Source organism: Gorilla gorilla, chromosome 15 (assembly GCF_029281585.2).
Source record: "Gorilla gorilla gorilla isolate KB3781 chromosome 15, NHGRI_mGorGor1-v2.1_pri, whole genome shotgun sequence".
NCBI classification, from domain to species: domain Eukaryota; kingdom Metazoa; phylum Chordata; class Mammalia; order Primates; family Hominidae; genus Gorilla; species Gorilla gorilla.
This window is the reverse complement of record NC_073239.2, coordinates 21,549,193-21,569,917: the sequence shown is the minus strand read 5'-3', so window position 1 is coordinate 21,569,917 and position 20,725 is coordinate 21,549,193. Positions and strand designations below refer to the sequence as shown.

At 40.6% G+C, this 20,725-nt stretch overlaps 1 protein-coding gene across 3 annotated transcripts in view; it reads right to left on the bottom strand.

Moving 5' to 3' along the window:
• Positions 1 to 20,725, bottom strand: part of PPP2R3C (protein phosphatase 2 regulatory subunit B''gamma) — a 36,490-nt gene that overhangs the window by 8,521 nt on the left and 7,244 nt on the right. For all 3 annotated transcript variants that reach the window (XM_031001730.3, XM_031001731.3, XM_055361305.2), the window contains 8 exons: positions 16,426 to 16,530; positions 15,722 to 15,834; positions 14,011 to 14,108; positions 13,171 to 13,241; positions 5,109 to 5,241; positions 2,573 to 2,628; positions 2,422 to 2,497; positions 903 to 1,039 (listed from right to left, as the gene is read on the bottom strand). In XM_031001730.3, the coding sequence (XP_030857590.1) occupies positions 903 to 1,039; positions 2,422 to 2,497; positions 2,573 to 2,628; positions 5,109 to 5,241; positions 13,171 to 13,241; positions 14,011 to 14,108; positions 15,722 to 15,834; positions 16,426 to 16,530 (789 nt within the window). The remainder of the gene's footprint in view (positions 1 to 902; positions 1,040 to 2,421; positions 2,498 to 2,572; positions 2,629 to 5,108; positions 5,242 to 13,170; positions 13,242 to 14,010; positions 14,109 to 15,721; positions 15,835 to 16,425; positions 16,531 to 20,725) is intronic.

Here is a 20,725-nt window from a genome sequence, read left to right as displayed (position 1 = left end):
TAAATGAAAATAGCCAGAATAATTTACTAATGTTTCAGCTTTTAAGAGACATGGTCTCACTCTACTGCCCAGACTGGAGTGCAGTGGCCTCATCACAGCTCACTGCAGCCTCAAATTCCTCAGGCCAAGCAATCCTCCTGCCTCAGCCTCCCGAGTAGCTATACTACAGGCACATTCCATCCATGCCCAAGTAATTTTTTTATTTTTTGTAGAGACAGTCTCGCTGTATTGCTCAGGCTAGTTTTGAACGACTGGCCTTAAGTGGTTCTGTGGCCTTGGCCACCCAAAGCACTGGGATTATAACCATAAGCTACCAAGCCTGGCCTCAGCTTTTTAAAAAAAAAAAAAAACTAGAATGCACTACTGTACAATAGGTGCACTGACAATGAAATGAACAAAATAAGCTTTTCTATTTGCCCTGAGGCCATAATGCAGATGTTTTAATTTACGTTAAGACCAAAGACTCTGAATCTCAAGTAATTTGATCAGTTTACACATTTTAAAGACACTGTTACACAGTGATATAAATAATGCTGGGCCGAGTGTGGTGGCTCACGCCTGTAATCCCAGCACTTTGGGAGGCAGATCACCTGAGGTCAGGAGTTCAAGACCAGCCTGGCCAACCTGGTGAAACCCCATCTCTCCTAAAAGTACAAAAATTAGCTGGATGTGGTGGCATGCACCCATAATCCCAGCTACTCTGGAGGCTGAGGCAGGAGAATCACTTGAACCTAGGAAGTGGAGGTTGCATTGAGCTGAGATCACACCACTGCACTCTAGCCTAGGCGACAGAGCAAGACTCTGTCTCGAAAAAAAAAGGGCTGTATTACATCCAGAAAAGGGTTTGTGGAAACTCTGGGAGCCTAAACTTTTAAAACTTAGCAGCAGATTTAAACTACTACCATTTCTCCATCATAAGTGAGACACTCCTGGAAAACACGGTCTAAGAAGACATTGGTCATGGTAGCTGTTCCATAGCGTGAGAGTTCTTCTTTACTGAGCATGCCATTGTGATCTTTATCAAGATTCAAGTACTGGCCTTGGGAAGAAAAATAATAAAGACACTTATGACCACAATAAAATTTTAATCAGAAGAATAGACTAACATAAAGTTTTTTCTTGGTTAATATTTTGATTTTCAAATTATTCATGTTATGATTAGGGTAGTGGCCTATGTGTAATACTATCAGCTACCTTTGCAATCTTGATCAGAAAAACCCTTGGGCTAGAAACAGCCAAAAAAACCCATCATGAAGGCCATAGTCTCTGGGCTGTTTCACTTACATCATTATTTGTTTTCAGTTTGCAGTCTTTTTAAACATTCCTAGGTTTCTAAATTAAATGGAGGTAGAGGCCAACAAAAAGCACTGAAATGCTAGCACTTGAAAGTAGAGATAAGAATGCCAAAAGGAGATCGGGCGCAGTGGCTCACGCCTGTAATCCCAGCACTTTGGGAGGCTGAGGAGGGCAGATCAGAGGTCAGGAGTTCCAGACCAGCCTGGCCAACATAGTGAAACACCGTCTCTACTAAAAAAAAAAAAAAAAAAAAAAAAAAAAATTAGCCGGGCGTGGTGGTGAGCGCCTGTAATCCCAGGTACTTGGGAGGCTGAGGCAAGGAGAATCGCTTGAACCTGGGAGGTGGAGGTTGCAGTAAGCCAAGATCATGCCACTGGACTCCAGCCCAGGTAACAGTGCAAGACTCCATCTCCAAGAAAAAAAAAAAAAAAAAAAAAAAAATGCCAAAGGAGTCAAAAGACCACCCAACAAGATAATGTAGATTAGCTCCATCAGTAGACGCTGGGAATAGCATTTTATCAACAAAGCATGACAATAGCTAATGTTCATAATGATGCTCCTGAGTCAACAAGGATCAAATTACATTCTGTTCTATTGAAAAGGAAGTGTATAACTTAAAAAGGGTTCTGCTGGGTGCAGTGCCTCATGCCTATAATCCCAACACTTTGGGAGGTCAGGGCAGGTGGACTGCTTGAGCCCAGGAGTTTGAAACCAGCCTGGGCAACACAGTGAGATCCCATCTCTAAAAAACATAAAATAAATTAGCCAGGCATGGCGCCTGTAGTCCCAGTACTGGGGGCGGTGGGGTGGGTGGGGTAGGGGCACTGAGGTGGGAGGATTGAGCCTAGGACTTCAAGGCTGCACTGAGCCGTGATCATGTCACTGCACTCCAGCCAGTGTGACAGAGTGAGACCCTGTCTTCAAAAAGAAAAGGTTGGGGGGAGTCCAAAAAGTTAAAACATCGGTATTTAAACAAGTAAATTTTGGTAATGTAGAATACTAAAGCTTAAGGTAATTAAATATTTTGATCTTAAGGTATATCAGTGTATGTATAAAACTGTCCTCTGAACACCAATTTCCTGAAGAATGGATAATTCAAATTTTAGCATTATGATAGGAACATACCATAAACTCTTAGGGCAGAAGGAGCAGAAAACCAATTTGTTTCTTGACTCTCCTTGGACAGTTCCTCATCCCTTAGCTAATGGAACATAAAGACATAATTAGAAGATAGCAACTGTCTAGTGATACAATTAAGTAGTTTAAAAACATTTACCTCCAATAAATCATCTAGGAAGCTGCATGCTAAAATATCTTGAATTTTTATCTTTCCTTTAAGAACATAAAGAAACACAATTAATTTCATTTTAAGAAAAGAGCAACTCAATTAATTAAAAAAAATTTTTTTAAACAAGAGCAATCACACAATTGATATTTTAAAGCTTCTAGCTCTTATGCTCCAAAGTCCTTATTACATATTGCTACAAAAAGGGAAATCTCGGCTGGGCGCGGTGGCTCACTGCGTAATTCCAGCACTTTGGGAAGCTGAGGCAGGTGGATCACCTGAGGTCAGGAGTTCCAGACCAGCCTGGCCAACATGGTGAAACCCCATCTCTACTAAAAACACAAAAAATTAACTGGGTGTGGTGGAGGGCGCCTGTAATCCCAGCTACTCTGGAGGCTGAGGCAGGAGAATCGCTTGAACCTGGGAGGCAGAGGTTGCAGTGAGCTGAGATCAAGCCATCGTACTATAGCCTAGGGAACAAGAGCAAAACTCCATCCCCACCCTGCAAAAAAAAAAAAAGAGAGAAACCTACAGGCAACATTTAATAACATCTCTACTTGTATACCTCAACTATATAAATCTAAGTGGTAAATTCTAAAATTATACTGATGTCAGATTTTCAAAAAAGTTGTGATTATAGATATAGTACTGCTGGTACACGAACAGGGACACTGTCTCCATTTATTTTTGGCAGGTTCTGGACTAGAAAGCAATACGCAGATAAACAGGTGTGGTTTAAGAGCAGAGTTTGTTTTCTTTGTCTTGTTCTTGTTCTTTTTTTTTTTTTTGAGACAGAGTTTCGCTCTTGTTGCCCAGGCTGGAGTGCAATGGTGTGATTTCGGCTCACTGCAATCTCTGCCTCCCGGGTTCAAGCGATTCTCCTGCCTCAGCCTCCTAAGTAGCTGGGAATACAGGCACCCACCACCACACCCAGCTAATTTTTTCTATTTTTAGTAGAGATGGGGTTTCACTATGTTGGCCAGGCTGGTCTTGAACACCTGACCTCAGATGATTCACCCATCTTAGCCTCCCAACGTGCTGGGATTACAGGTGTGAGCCACTGCGCCTGGCTGCTGCTTCTTTTTTGTACAGAAGAGGTCTGTGTTGCCAGGGCTGGTCTTGAACTCCTAGGCACTAGTGATTTCTCACCTCAGCCTCCCAAAGTGCTGGGATTACAGGTGTGAGCCACCACATCCAGCCCAGATTGGAGTTTGAATGCCACTTTTAAATATGTAACCTAGCAAAGTCTCAGTTGCCTTACACATAAAATGTGGACAATAATGTACCTTCCTTATGGGGTTATGAGATGAAAATGAATGAATCCATGTAAAATGCTTAGCATACTACATAAGTCAAAACATGTGATATTATTTTGTAAAATTTGAAAAAGTATATATGTGTGTACTTATAGTAGAGGAGTTCAAAAAACACTGTCAGCTACCATATGCTGTGATTGGATTCATAACTGGATTTTTTTTTTTTTTTTGGACACAAGGTCTGGCTCTGTTGCCCAGACTGAAGTGCAGTGGCCCAATCTTGGCTCACTGCAGCCTCTGCCTCCTGGGTTCAAGTGATCCACTTCAGCAGCTTCCCAAGTAGCTGGGACTACAGGCGTGTGCCACTACGCCTGGCTAGTTTTTTTTTTGAGACGGAATTTCCCTCTTGTTGCCCAGGCTGGAATGCAATAGCGCGATCTCGGCTCACCTCTGCCTCCCGGGTTCAAGCAATTCTCCTGCCTCAGCCTCTCGAGTAGCTGGGATTACAGGTGTGAGCCACCGTGTCCAGCCAATTTTTGTATTTTTTTTGTAGAGAAAAAGTTTCGCCATGTTCCCCAGGCTGATCTTGAACTCCTGAGTTCAAATGGTCCACCCAACTCAGCCCCCCAGAGTGCTGAGATTACAGGTGTGAACCACTGTGCCAGGCCCATAGCTGAATTTTCAAGGACAGAAGGACAATCAGGCACTTTGATTTGGACCTTCTCTGTCCTTTCCTCTGCTCCAGTTACATGTAGTTAAGTCTGGGCAGGTTTGAACAGTTAATAAAACAAACTGTTAATGAGGCCATATTTACCAATCCAATCCTTATAGAGAATAAGAAAAATATGCATCACTGGCTAAATGGCTCTCATATTTCCAAATACATATTTTTCATCAAAAAGAGAACAATTCTGCAGTATGTCACACAGCAGAGACAGCAAATTATATGCAAATAACTGGCTTCCTAGAACTGGAAGGAGGTATTTATGACTGACTACCCAGTTCATACTTCTTCACTGTTAGGTGATGTCCCCCCATCTGTCACACAGCAGGTTATGGTCAGTGCAAGTAAGTCATAAAAGATCTTCAGATAAACATAACCAAAGTACTGCTACTGTTTTTTCTACCTTTTTATCTCCTTGAAATTCACCAAATTTTTAATGGCAGTGACAGGAAAATAAATGATGTTTTTCAAGAGTTTTCTCTAGTTATTGAGATTTAGATATAATAATATCCTCATAATATCTAAGTTAGATAAGATTTTCTTTTACCTGTTCTTAAAGGATCTAAAAAGAAGAAGAACTTCCTAACTGCTGTACAAACATAAAAGGAGTAGAAAGATTTTTCCAGACCATCTAATTGTGGCAACGTAGGGATAAGTTCCAATATGTAGTTTTCTAAATCCTGAAAATAAAACAAAATAAAGTGTTAAATGTCCAGTCTTGATTCATTAGATATTAGAATTTCATTACTAAAAATTATTCAGCATTAATACTATATTGATAAAGAAATAAATGCATGACTATTTTAGTGGTAAAACTATTTTACATTAAATTTTGTTTCTAATTTAAGTTTTAACATTTTTGAAAAGTAGTAAATTCTACATAGTTCCAAATTCAAAGGGAACAAAGATATTGATTAAAAAGCCTCTCACCTGTTTCTTCTCCCCAAAGGTTAAGTAACCTGTATTATCAACTTCTGATGCAGCTTCCCAAAGGTAACAGATGCAAATATGAACCAATACATATATGTTTCTTTCCCTCTTTTTTTTTTGTTTTTGAGATGGAGTCTTGCTCTGTCACCCAGGCTGGAGTGCAGTGGTGTGATCTCAGCTCACTGCAACCTCCGCCTCCCAAGTTCAAGCGATTCTCCTGCCTCAGCCTCCTGAGTAGCTGGGACCACAGGCGCGCACCACCATGCCCAGCTAATTTTTGTATTTTTAGTAAAAACGGGGTTTCACCATGTTGGCCAGGATGGTCTCGATCTCTTGACCTCGTGATCCAGCCACCTCTGCCTCCCACAGTGCTGGGGCTACAGGCGTGAGGCACCACACCCAGCCTTTCCCTCTTTTTACACAAAGGATGTATCAACATACCATGAAAACTGCTTTTGTCATTCTGTTATTCCATACTGACTCTCAAAGAGCTTCCACTCTTTGAGAATAAATAGCTATATATTATATCATTGCATAGATGTGCCATATTTAACTAGGCCTCTATTGGGACATTTAGTTTTTTCCTAATATTTTGCTGCACGAAAAATAATACCATAAGGGCTAAGCTAATTATTCATTCATAGATATTGTGGAAGAATATAGAATACAATTTCTATAAGTGGACCTGCTGGGTTGTAGCATATGCACATGTAGAATTTTGATAGACCCTGGGAAACTTCCATCTCCCCACAAACGCCATGTGAATTTTATACTCCCACCAGCAATGTAAAGGCTATTTCTACAGTTCCGAATTCTGCACACAGGTGTCCCAGGAGCACCACAGTTAATGTACAGGGGTGCATCAGGATATTTTAAAATTTTGAGCGAAACAGCAACATTTGTCAGACACTGCATGACAGATATTGCTACAAGCTAGAACTACGTGCTCAAGGTAGTTCACATTTTCAATACTGGATCTCAATGTATTCCTTCTTTTTGAGGCAGGGTCTCACTCTGTCACACAGGCTGCTGGAGTGCAGTAGCATGATCTCGGCTCACTGAAACCTCTACCTCCCAGGCTCAAGTGATCCTCCCACCTCAGCCTCCTGAATAGCTGGGACCACAGAGATGCACCACCACACCCAGTTAATTTTTTGTATTTTGGTAGAGATGGGGATTCACCATGTTGCCCAGGCTGGTCTCGAACTCTTGAGCTTAAGCTATCTGCCCACCTTGGCCTCCCAGTGTTGGAATTACAGGTGTCAGCCACTGTGCCTGGTTATTATTCCTTTTTAAAAATTTTTTTAAATCACCAAAATGTCATGAATATATTCCTTTTTTTTCGAGATGGACTCTTGCTCTGTCGCCCAGACTGGAGTGCAGTGGCGAAATCTCAGCTTACTGCAACCTCCGCCTCCTGGGTTCAAGCGATTCTCCTGCCTCAGCCTCTTGAGTAGCTGGGACTACAGTCGCGTGCCATCATGCCTGGCTAATTTTTTGTATTTTTAGTAGAGACAAGGTTTCACCGTGTTAGCCAGGATGGTCTCGATCTCCTGACCTCACGATCTGCCCGCCTTGGCCTCCCAAAGTGCTGGGATTACAGGCGTGAGCCACCATGCCCAGCCAAATATACTCCTTTTAATGACATAAATCTTTGCAAAGCTAGGTTTTGATGGTTCCTGTGGTAAAGTACCACACAAAAATTAGTGAACAGGAAATGAGGAGGGCAAGTGTCCAGTCTAATTCCCAGGTTTAAGTAGTTGTACACATCCCATTAATAACTGTACTTAAGAATGAAATAAAAATATCTTCTTTTAACTTAAGTGTATTATTTATTCAAATGGCTAATAAGCTTAATGAATACTCATTAAATTGTTTAAAATTAACTAGTTAATAAGTGAAACTTTCAGGCATTTCTTTTAGCTCAGAAGCACTGTGAAAAAATTACTCAAACACTAAAGGTGTCAATTCAAACTTTCTGATCTTTGCTAATTTGATAGGTGAAAAATGGCAACTTAGTGTAGATTTATCTGGCATTTCTCTTATGTGAAGTTAGTTGTTTCTTATGATTAAGAGGCATTTGAATTTTACTTTTTATACATTATCTATATCTTTGTCCAGTTTTTTATTGGGTTAATGGCTTTCTTCTTGATTTCTGGGAGCTTTTTATATATTAGGGTAATTGGCCATTTCTGACTGTTTCAGGTATTTCCCCCAGTTTGTTGTTTTCTTTTTACTTTAACATGGGCTTTGCCCTATAGATCTTTAAAAATTTAGCTGAATTTATTGTTTTCTAGACTTCTGGGTTTTGTCATACTTAGAAAGGCTTTCCCTATTACGGGATTATAAATTTAAAAGCCTCCCATGGTTTCTTTCTCTCTCTCTTTTTTTTTGAGACGGAGTCTCAGTCCAGTCCAGGCTGGAGTGCAGTGGCACAATCTCAGCTCACTGAACCCTCCACCTCTTGGGTTCAAGCGATTCTTATGTCTCAGCCTGAGTAGCCGGGATTACAGGCACGTACCACCACGCCTGGCTAATTTTTGTATTTTTAGTAGAGAGGGGGTTTCGCCATGTTGGCCAGGCTGGTCTCGAACTCCTGACCTCAAGTGATCTGCCTGCCTTGGCCTCCCAAAGTGCTGGAATTACAGGCGTGAGCCACTGTGCCTTCCCATGGTTTCTTATACTTATTTTAACAATGTTATTTTTGCTTTAACCATTTCAAATATCAAATTTCTGGTAGATCTGAGATACTTTTAAGTTTATAGGACAACTGGCATCTCAAACTTGAAGTGTCCAAAATGGGGCTCTCTTGTCATCTCCAACCTTGGTCCTCACCTGCTTTTCCTCTATTCCAACAGTTACTCAAAATAAAAATGTTAAGACTTGTCTTTGGCTTCTCTTTTTCTTCATCAATGCCTTCACACTCCTTACCCTGAACATCCAATCTAGCAGCAATTTGTGTTTTTTCTGGGAAGGAGGGGAGTCCAAAATATATATTGAATTAATCTATTTCTTGCTTTCTCTACAGCCACCAATTACCCTAGTCACGGGCCCATCATCTCACCTGGACTATCATGGTAGGTGCCTAAATATTTTGCTTATACTCTAGATTTATTTATTTATCTATTTAGAGATGGAGCCTTGCTCTGTCGCCCAAGCTGGAGTGCAGTGGCTCAATCTTGGCTCACTGCAACCTCCATCCCCTGGGTTCAAGTGATTCTCCTGCCTCAGCCTCCAAGTAGCTGGGATTACAGGTGCCTACCCCCATACCCAGCTAATTTTTGTATTTTTAGTGGAGACGGGGTTTCGTCATGTTGGCCAGGCTGGTCTTGAACTCCCGAGCTCAAGCGATCCACCTGCCTCGGCCTCCCAAAGTTGCTGGGATTACGGGCATGAGCCACCGTGCCTGGCCATACTTTGAGTTCCTTACATCCTCCATACAGCATCCAGAATGATCTTTTAAAATGTAAATCATATCCTGACAGACTCAGCTTAAAACTTCCGATGGTTTCCCGTTAGCCTCAAAATAAACCCAAAGTCCTTACTGTGGCCCAAAAGGCCCTACATGTGGCCCCTGCCTACTTCTCCAACTTCATTTTCTGTTACTATAATCCTTGTTCTAGCCACACTGGCTTCCTTCTGTTCCTAGAACAGGTCCAGGCTTAATTTTGCCTTGGAGACACTGTATTTGCCGTTTCCTCTATACTACATCTTCATAAGGCTGGCTTCTTTCTCGTACTTCATGGCTAAAACTTAATCACTATCTCAAAAAGATGCTCCTTCCAGCCTACCTAAAATCGTCTGTCAATCCCAGTCATATTCCTGCCTAGTTTACTGTTTTATTTTCTACATATAACTTGTCACTATTTGATATTATCTGCTTATAATTTAGTGTCTGTCTTCCCACTCTGCTAGAAAAAATAGGTCTACAAGGGAACAAAAATTGTACTGTGTCCCTGGAAAGGTTTTAAAGTATAACATTTAGAATGAGCTAACAGATTCCATCTACAGAAATCTGGGCAAGAAAACAAAAAAAAGAAAAAAAAGAAATCTGGGCAAACAGATTGTCACAAAGTAAAACATGAACCCTACAAGCTTAGAATAATACCTGCCCCCAAATAAATGTCTACTAAATGCTTAATAAGATTTAGTAAGTGAATAAAACTTTGTATACTCTACTCAGATTATAAATGTTGGTCTGGAAGCCACTGCCTTTCAAATTAGTAAGACACAAAGTCTGGGTTTCAAAAGGCAATGGGCCAAGGATGGAAGAAATACTTTGAGAGAAGTGTTTTCTTTCATTGAGAGAAGGGGAAAATTATTCCTTTTTAAAAACAACTATAGAAGTACACTGTTTCTTTTCTCTCCCTTTTGCTCATCTCTCTTTCAATCTTTGTTTCCATCCATGGAAAGAGGCAAGACAAGCAGTAACAGGGGACTGTTTTTATAAATCAATATTGCTGTTTTTATAAATCAAGTGAACTGCTAACAAGAATTCTCAGAGCTAGAGAAGTACTCCAGTTTTGGACCTGACCTCTAAACGAGTACCAGCAGGTGGCTAATTATGTCTTCCTTGCTAGAAAGAGATGGCCAGAAGCAAGAGCCTTTTATTGTCAAGTTGGTCTGAACCTTAAAGAGAACTGTAGTGTGCCCCTGGAAAGGTTTTACAGTATAAATGTTCAGAATGAGCTAACAGATTCTATCTACAGAAATCTAGACAAAACAGAATGCAACAAATTATAGCAGGAACCATACGAACTGTAACAAGAAATTACATTTCTTTAACCCTTATATCTGAATAATTATTTGATTAATTAACCTAGTTTATATTCATGCCCAACTCCCTTCCCCTCTCCCCTACAACCTTAAAAAAAGCACTGTATATTTGGGAAAAAAGCCTGAGGTGAAAAATAAGTCCATATAATTTAGATACCCATACTCAGAAGAAGCATAGCCATTTGGACCATGAAGTTATAATTCTCTGTTGATAACTTGGCCTAATTACAGCAGTGCCTAATAGGAAACAAGCAGCCTCTTGGTAACTGACCTAGCAACCTTAAACCCAGAGGTGGGAGTACAGTCACATTCATTTTCTCTCTCATATTTTCTTTTTTCTTTTTCTTTTGAGACACAGTCTTGCTCTGTTGCCCAGGCTGGAGTGCAGTGGCATGATCTCAGCTTACTGCAACTGCCTCTTGGGTTCAAGCGATTCTCCTGCCTCAGCCACTCTAGTAGCTGGGATTACAGGCATCTGCTACCATGCTCAGCTAATGTTTTTGTATTTTTAATAGAGACAGGGTTTCACCATGTTGATCATGCCGGTCTCGAAGTCCTGACATCAAGTGATCCACTCGCCTTGACCTCCCAAAGTGCTAGGATTACAGGCGTGAGCTACAGTGTCTGGCTTCTCTTATATTTTCTTAAAAAAAAAAAAGTCGGGGGGTGGAATTCTTGGCCCTTTAAAAAATAGTGACACATTAATATCACTCATGAATAATCAAACGTTTTTCAGTGATTTTTAAATGTTAAAATGCCACATTCTTTTTTTTTCCCCTTTAAAAGGCTTTTTTTTTTTTTTTTTTGAGACAGAGTCCGCTCTTGTCACCCAGGCTGGAGTGCAATGGCACAATCTAGGCTCACTGCAACCTCCGCCTCCTGGGTTCAAGCGATTCTCTTGTCTCAGCCTCCTGAATAGCTGGGATTACAGGTGGCCACCACCATGCCTGGCTAATTTTTGTATTTTTAGTAGAGACGGGGTTTCTCCATGTTGGTCAGGCTGGTCTTGAACTCCTGACCTCATGATCTGCCCACCTCGGCCTCCCAAAATGCTGGGATTATAGGCATGAGCCACCGCGCCCAGCTAAAAGGCCTTTTTTTTTTAAAGTTTGAAGAAAAAGAATCTAAAAAGGAATTTGTATAGTCAATATACATTAAACATTTGTTTAGTAACACATGTCATTTGTTAAAAAAAATAAAAATAAAAAACCAAACCCCAAAACGGAAACATCGTGTGTCTCAACAAAAACGATATGGAATCAACACCACCGAGGTCTATGGGAAAAAAAAGAAAAACCTGTTCCCTTTGCTCTGCTGGAAGCTGGAAGGTGCTAGGCCCCGTGTAGTCGTGCATAGAATTCTAGCTGCTTTCCTCTATTGAGCGCAGAGTATACTATGTCTCTATGTGAATATGGACAGTTAGCATTTACCAACATCTCCTTGTCTACTGTCTCTTTTTTTTTTTGAGACGGAGTCTCGCTCTCTCGCCCAGGCTGGAGTGCAGTGGCGTGATCTCGGCTCACTGCAAGCTCCGCCTCCTGGGTTCATGCCATTCTCCTGCCTCAGCCTCCCAAGTAGCTGGAACTACAGGTGCCTGCCACCACGCCCGGCTAATTTTTTTTTGTATTTTTAGTAGAGATGGGGTTTCACCGTGTTAGCCAGAATGGTCTCGATCTCCTGACCTCGTGATACGCCCACCTCGGCCTCCCAAAGTGCTGGGATTACAGGTGTGAGCCACCACGCCCGGCATCCTTGTCTACTGTCTCTTATTTAAAAAAAGAAAATAAATTTTACAAAATGGGGTTATAGGTCAGCAAAGGGTAGGTTTGAAACGTTTTGATAGTTTAAAGTGAGCATTTTGACAATGTTGCTTTTCCTTTGGCATGTTTAATTGTGATTTTTTAAGGGGCATCCTTGCAGTTTAAAATGACACCTTTAAAATAAATTCTCTCTCTCTTTTTTTTTGAGACAGGGTCTCCCTCTGTTGCCCAGGCTGGAGTGCAGTGGTGCAATCTCGGCTCACTGCAACCTCTGCCTCCCAGATTCAAGCAATTCTCCCACCTCAGCCCCCTGAATAGCTGGGATTACAGGCATGCACCACCACAGCCCAGCAAATTTTTCTATTTTTAATAGAGATGGAATTTCACCATATTGGTCAGGCTGGTCTCAAACTCCTGACCTCAGGTGATCCGCCCACGTCAGCCTCCCCAAGTGCTAGGAGTACAGGCCTTGGGAATACAGGCGTGAGCCACTGCACCCAGCCAATACATTTTTTTTTTTTTTTGAGACAGAGTTTCACTCTTGTTGCCCAGGCTGGAGTGCAATGGCGCTATCTCAGTTCACAGCAACCTCTGCCTCCTGGGTTCAAGCGATTCTCCTGCCTCAGCCTCCCAAGTAGCTGGGATTACAGGTATGTGCCACCAAGCCTGGCTAATTTTGTATTTTTAGTAGAGATAGGGTTTCTCCATGTTGGTCAGGCTGGTCTCAAACTCCCGACCTCAGGTGATCCGCCTGCCTCATCCTCCCAAAGTGCTGGGATTACAGGTGTGAGCTACCACACCCAGCATAAATTCTCTCTTAATGATGACTTGAAGGCTGCTACTCCATGGGAGAATCAGTAGAACCTGTAGGATCTTATTTGGAATTGACATTCTCTATTGTAATTTTGTTTATTTTAAATTTGTTTTTTGTTTCCCTGGAAAGATGATGTTCAATTTTAAAAGTTGAAAGTGTACAAGTTGCTTTGTTACAGTAAAACTAAATATGTACACACAAACACCCACAGACAGAAATAAAACAAAGTATTATGAGAATAGCCTGTAATCCCAACACCCAGTGATAACTACAGTCTACATTTTAGTGTCTATAAGAGTTAATATAATATCTATAAGGTTAATACTTACAGATTCCCGAAGGTACCCCTGCCCAGCGACATCATATAAACTGAGTCCTATTCTTGTTTGATGAAGCCAAACTGACAATAAACAAGAAAATGAAAGTAATTCTTAAGATCTATCCTTCAGATATGAAAAAGGAGATAAAGAGCCAGATTTGAGACAAGCTAATCTAGTAACTCTAAAAACATTTCTTCTCACCACAAAATTGCTTGAAACAAAAAACCATAGAATGGAAGAGTTCAACAATTCTACCATGACTAAAGCTATAATAAAATTGACGCCTCGAAGATACTGTTCTTTACCAATTAAACTTGGTGTTCCACCAAACAGGGACAGCTAGTATAATGTTATGCCTTCAATGAAGCTGCTTTTATTTCTGAGGTTAATTACAGCAACCAATTATTAAAGATTGTATACAATAGGCTTTCACAGATTATTATGGCACTTGTAGGAATCATAAGTCCAAGCTGTTTAATTGATGCTCCTTGAAACTGATATTACAGCTTTGGGTTTGAAACTATCCTTTCAGTCAACTCAACTTGTAATATATTGGTAAAATAAAATTATCAGTAAATTAAAATTATTTCAAATTACCATACATTAAAACTCTTGGTTCAGCTCTTAATATTTCTAGTCTACTATTATCTTTAAGACACATGAGGGTTTAAAAAATTTTTGTTTTTTTATGCTAACCCAAGTTTATGTAACACATCTTGGTCAAAAGATAAGAAATTCTACTGTTCAAACTTAGAGTGATTTCACATGGAAGAAATACTTATAAAAGCACAGACCAAAAACCTACTTGATTCCCAGATAAGGAGTTCAAGCACAGTAAAAATGAATCACCTTTTCTCATGACATAATTAAAGAACTGCATGATGGAAATTCTTCCATATGAATCTGTATGAAGGAGTTTAGCAAAGACTTTTGCTGTGAAAAATTGCCTAAGAAAAGAAAATAAAGATTTAAATGATCTGCCAACATAAAAGAAAATGACTTCTACATAAATTAGCAAACAATGGCATAAATTCATACAATTAAAAATGAAAGAACAATAGAGACTCCTTATAATTCAAAAACTTAAAATATTAAGTCAAACTTTTTTTTTTTTTTTTTTTTTAAAGAAATGGAGATTTGGCCAGGCGCAGTGGCTCTTGCCTGTAATCCCAGCACTTTGGGAGGCTGAGGCAGGCACATCATGAGTCAAGAGATCGAGACCATTTTGGCCAACATGGTGAAACCCCGTCTCTAGTAAAAATACAAAAAGTATTTGTATTGGGTATTTATATTGTATTATATTGTATTTATATTGGCCCAGCCAATATTTGAGGCATTTAAAATGCTTAACATATTCTTTTGTTAATACAATAATACTTGGGAGGCTGAGGCAGGAGAATCACTTGAACCCAGGAGGCAGAGGTTATAGTGAGCTGAGATTGCGCCACTCCCCTGCAGCCTAGCGACAGAGCAAGACTCCATCTCAAAAAAAAAGATATATATATATATATATATATATATATAGAAACAGAGATTTGCTCTGTTGCCCTGACTGATCTCGAACTCCTGGCCTCAAGTGATCCACCTGCCTTGGCCTCCCAAAGCACTGGAATTACAAACGTGAGGCACCATGCCTAGCCTAAGTCATAAATGTTTGCATTCTTTTTTTTTTTTAATTAAAAGTTTTTTTTATTTTGCAGAGATGGGCACTGAGCCACAGTGCCTGGCCTTGCATTCTTTTTTGTTTGCTTTCATCTGTCTTAAGGCTGAAAGTGTCATAAACTACATTATTTCTTTTTTTTTTTTTTTTTGAGATGGAGTCTCGCTCTTTCGCCAAGCTGGAGTGCAGTGGCACGATCTCGGCTCACTGCAACTTCCGCCTCCAGGGTTCAAGTGATTCTCCTGCCTCAGCCTCCTGAGTAGCTGAGATTATAGGCACACGCCACCACACCCAGCTAATTTTTGTATTTTTAGTAGAGACGGGGTTTCACCATGTTGGTCAGGATGGTCTTGTTCTCTTGACCTCGTGATCCGCTCACCTCAGCGTCCCAAAGTGCTGGGATTACAGGCATGAGCCACCACACCTGGCTATATTATTTATTTTAATAACTTCATACCAATGTGATTTTTTGACTGTAAATAATTTTATTAAATTTCATTAGTAACTTAAATGGACTCAAATGTCATTCCATTTACTTCATTTAATATTTAAGGATTTGTTTATTTTTTTTAAAGGTAAGGTCTTGCTCTATCGCCCAGGCTGGAGTGCAGTGGCTTAATCACAGCTCATCCTCCCGGGCTCAAGCAATTCTCCCACCTCAGCCTCCTGAGTAGCTACAGGTGTACGCCCCCACACCCAGATAATTTTTTTATTTTTAGTAGAGACAAGATCTCCCTAAGTTGCCCAGGCTGGCCTCAAACACCCCAGCTCAAGCAATCCTCTCACCTCAGCCTCCAAAACTGCTGGGATTACAGGTGTGAGCCACTGTGCCCAGCCAATATTTGAGGCATTTAAAATGCTTAACATAACACATTCTTTTGTTAATTATATTATTCTTACTTGCACTTTGCTCCAGCCTTTTCACCAACCTTCAAAAAGTTTTCGTAATTGATCATCGCTTCCTCTCCAATCATAGGTGGTGTCTGGTGTTTGTCCAGCAAAAACCATAAGTTCTTAAGAGAATTGTGGAAGTGAAGATGTTGTAAGTTAAAAACAACAAGATTTTAATATGTAGTTAAATGTGTGCTTTCCACTAAAATGAGAGTTGGCAGAGTCAATATTAAGATGAATCTCATGCCCTATTATCCTTTTGATTACTAACAATAAAAATAACATTTATTGAGTGCCTACTAAGCTTTTGATATACACTGCCTCTTTAATCCACATATCTCTATGATATAGTTAGCTATCCCTACTTTAGAGATGATAATCGAAGCACAGAGATGTTAAGTCCATTGCCTAAAGTCATATAGCAGGGCTGGGATTTGAACCTCTGTAGTCTGACCCTACAGCAGTGGTTCTCAACCTCGGCTACACATTAGAATCACCTAGGGCCTTAAACAAAAATAACAAACAACACTATGTTTGGGGTACATGACCCATGCAAACTCAGCGGCTGCTTCTGGTGGGAACTGCTGCTTCAGAGCCTATGTAGTACCACTCTGTAGTACGGACTCCATTAGGCACCAAGAAATCCTGCATGATTTAAGTAGCACAAATGAGAAATGGTTAACATCTAAAGCAACTTTTTGCTTTGTTCTTACCTGTAATTCTTCATTATCTAACAGTTCTCTGCTTTTTCTTTGTAGAAAGACAGCTCTTGATTCCTCTCTTAATTTCTGTAGTAAGACTTCATCTTCAGCAGGCAGCTGAAAATACAAGGTAAATTTCTACATGTAAATTTTAGACTACTGGGTCCTATAAAATGTATGTGGCCTCATAAAATAACTGTATGCCACTGCCTCGAATTATTTCTTGTATCTCACCTTAATTGTGCTTAACATTTGTTTAACAAAAACTGATCCACAGAGAATCGGTGATCAGAAAGGCTGGATCTCTGCCCTGAAAAAGCTATTCTAAAAGCTAGTCTAGTCCAAGTTTCATTTTATTTTCTTAAAGCACTGTGTTTCTATTGTCACCTTAGAATGATACAGAATTGGCTGGGCATGCTGGCTTCCTTAGAATGACATAGAATTGGCTGGGGGTGGTGGCTCACACCTGTAATCCCAGCACTTTGGGTGGCCGAGGCAGGCGGATCATGAAGTCAAGAGATCGACCATCCTGGCCAACACTGTGAAACCCCGTCTCTACTAAAAATACAAAAATTAGCTGGGCATGGTGGCATTGCCTGTAGTCCCAGCTACTCAGGAGGCTGAGGCAGGAGAATTGCTTAAACCCAGGAGGCGGAGGTTGCAGTGAGCTGAGATCACGCCACTACACTCCAGCCTGGCGACAGAGCGAGACTCCATCTAAAAAAAAAAAAAAAAAAAAAAAAAAGAATGATATAGAATTAAATGAGGATTAACTGGAGATTGACAATTTCAAAACCACCTTTGCAAAATTATAACAGTGACAAAATGATGACAGTGAAAGAGATCTGACCTAACCAACTCCATCTTGTTTTTAACCTCCAATCTGCCCTTGGTCATTCCTGGGCATGGGCCAAGATATTAATAAATTTGGGAGAAATTCAGTTTATGATTTAAATGATAATAGCTCATCCCAAAACTAAACTGCCTTTGTAAAACTAATGAAAGGACACCAGGTCAGGAGGATGCGAAGGACCAGAATTCTGCTAAGATGCAGGTTAGTTAAATGATTAGCAGTTATTATTCCAGAGGTCACAAAAATTTGCAACATCCTCAATTACTCCTATAAATAACATCACTATTGTAGTACACAGGACTGGCCTTTTAAGATGTCTTTTCAGGCTTTTGCACTTCTGACTACCCAATGGCCCCTCTCAGACCAGCCACTCCTCTGTGGCCCCAACCCAGAAGCAGACTCAGCATGCAAGGACCAGGACTGTTTTTCTATATCCCTGTGATTCCATCCCCAACCAATCAGCAGCACCCATTCCCTAGCCCCTGCCTACCAAACTATCCTTGAAAAACCCGAGCCTCCAACTTTTCAAGAAGGCTGATTTGAGTAATAATAAAACTCCTGTCTCCCATTTAGTTGGCTCCATGTATATGAAATTATTTCTCTCTTGCAATTCCCATCTTGATAAATTGGCTCTATCTGGGTAGCAGGCAAGAAGAACCTGTTGGGTGGTTCTTACCTGTAATTCTTCCTGTCCAGCAAAAACCATTTATTCTTCTTGTCCAGTTTTAGGAAAGCATGCCTGTTGAGATTGGATCACCGTTCTTCTTGGAGACAGTCAAGGCAGTGCCTATTATGTTGGCCTCCCAGGCAAGAGGGTTTGCCAACTGGGGTGATTTCCATGAGCAGAGCTTTAGAATGACTCATTCCAACCTGACTTAGAACAATTTGCTTTATTTCTTCTTTTTTAAATTAATAATAGAGGCAGGGTCTTGCTATGTTGCCCAGGTTGGTCTTGAAGTCCTGGACTCAAGCAGTCCTCCCACCTTGGCCTCCCAAAGTGCTAGGATTACAGGCATGAGCCACCACACCCAGCCAGAATAATTCACTTTAAAGAGTTCTTCTTCCTTTTCTACATCTTAGCCCCATTAAATTACCTCGGTAAGCCTTACGTCAAAACTTGGGGTTATGGTTTTCATCTTTCATTTCCAGGAACTAAGATGCCATCCCTCCCATCAGAAGGAACAGAGTTAAAGGAGTATAAACCAGAAATAAAATTCTAAGGCCCCCCAACCATTTGAATGGACTTCCTCCTCAGTCAGCGCCCTTAAAATTTAACCTGAGAGACTGTTTCAGGGCATGATGGGAAGTGGGGGTCAAACATGCCTCCTTATAGCTCTCTGGCATTAACATCAACACAGACTTTAAGTCTAATAAGAAACATTTTGCAACCTATTCTCTCTGAAGCCTGCTAGCTAAAAGCTTCATCTGCATGATAAAACCTTGGTCGCTACAGCCTCTTATCCTAACCCAGACATTCCTTTCTGTTTGATCCCAGGTCTTTAGACAAACTCAGCCAAGTGTCAACCAGAAAACATTTGAATTTACCTGTAGCCTGGAAGCCCCGCTTCAAATTGTCCCACCTTTCTGGATCAAACCAATGTATTTCTCAAATGTATTTGATTGATGTCTCATGCCTCCCTAAAATGTATGAAACCAAGCTGCACCCAAACCACCTTTGGTACATGTTCTCAGGATCTCTTGAAGGCTGTGTCACAGGCCATGGCCACTCATATTTGGCTCAGAATAAATCTCTTCAAATATTTTACAGAGTTCGACTCTTCGTCAACAGAAGAAACATTAGGAGGTGGGGATGGGGCTGGAGTTGGGGGTGACTGACATTGTGTTCTAGTGGCTAGTTACCCAGCTAATCAGCCAAGGAGAGAAGTGGTGACTCAAGATAATAGGTGTTTTCTCTGAAGCAGTGGGACCATGGAGAGGAAGAAGAAAGAAGGGAAAGGACTTTTTTACAAATCCATAGCTGCAGACAGGAAACCATCTAAGATCTAGAGGTGGCCAAAGAGAGAAGTGACACGAAGAAAGGAAAAAAAGGAGATTCCCTCAGGAACCAGAAAAAGAAGGCAAAGGTTTGGTCCCGGAAGTACAAGAAAGTTCAGTCCTGGGCTCAGGAATGGGGTCACACCATTCCTATCCAAGAGCTGTTAGGAATGAGACAGAGTAGGAATGGGGGCTTGGGTCAGCTCACTCCCACTATGGCACCCTTTTCATGCATTCCCACTGATCACAAAACCCACACCACTACCTCACTGACACCATAATGTCCAAACCATGCCTTTTACTCAAAAGAATTCCAGTAACTAGGAGATAACCAAAGTTGTGAAGTGAGTGTCCTATCTGGGGAAGGAATGCTGAACAACTGATTTACAGCCTTGTTGCCTCTAGCCAGACCAGGTGGCCCGCTGCTCAAGATAGCCATAGCAACCAGACAATGCTGACCCGCATACCCTACCTGATCTGCTTTGCCCAGCCCAGCCTGCATACCCCACCCTAATATCAATTCCTGATTTTTTTTTAAAAAGCCCTACCAGCTCTTTTCAGAGAGTCAGGTGCTCTCTCTCCCTTTTGCATTGAGAACCCAAGAACCTATGTTCGATAACAGTAACATATTATTTAAGAATCCAGGTTAAATGAGATAAAGAATACAAAGGGCTCTGCAGTGCTTAGACACTCAATAAATGTCAATTCCCTTCTCTCTCCCCTCGGCTATCAAAAATATTCAGTTATTTAGCTGCCTCTGTTTAAGGAAAGTGTGAAATGCAAAAAGCAGTAAAGGTATGTATGATGTAATCCCATTTAAAAAAATACACAGATACCCACAGAAATAGGTAGAAGGATTCATATAAAATGTTCTGTTTACATTGTTGGGTGACGTCATGGGAAGAGATCAACTTGTTTAGCCATATTTTTTCCTTTTCTACAATAAATATAGGCTAGGATTACAGGCATATGATTCTTAAAAGGTTGAGAAGTATATAGTATTATAGGAAGGTTTCCAATAAAAAATGTTCGGTTGAAAAAAATTTGCACTTGAAGAAATATTTCAGTATCTGGATAACTCACTTATATAAATACCTTAATCTGTAAGAACACCAGCTAAATCACTGTTTACTATACTTGCAAATAACGTTGTAATTAATAGAGTTAGAAGGTAATAGGTTCAAGGGACATCCAGCTAAGATTCCAGTTAACTTGTATAATACTAAATAGGTATTTGTAATACTAAATAGGTATTTTTCGGTAGATTTCAGTTTCAGGTATAAATAGCTTTTTATTTTTATTTTTTAAAAATAGACAAAATAGACCTTAAGAAAAAAAAATAGACCTTTAAAAAAAAAGATGGGATGGGCCAGCATGGTGGCTCACGCCTGTAATCCCAGCACTTTGGGAGGCCGAGGCAGGTAGATCACCTGAGATCAGGAGTTCGAGACCAGCCTGGCCAAC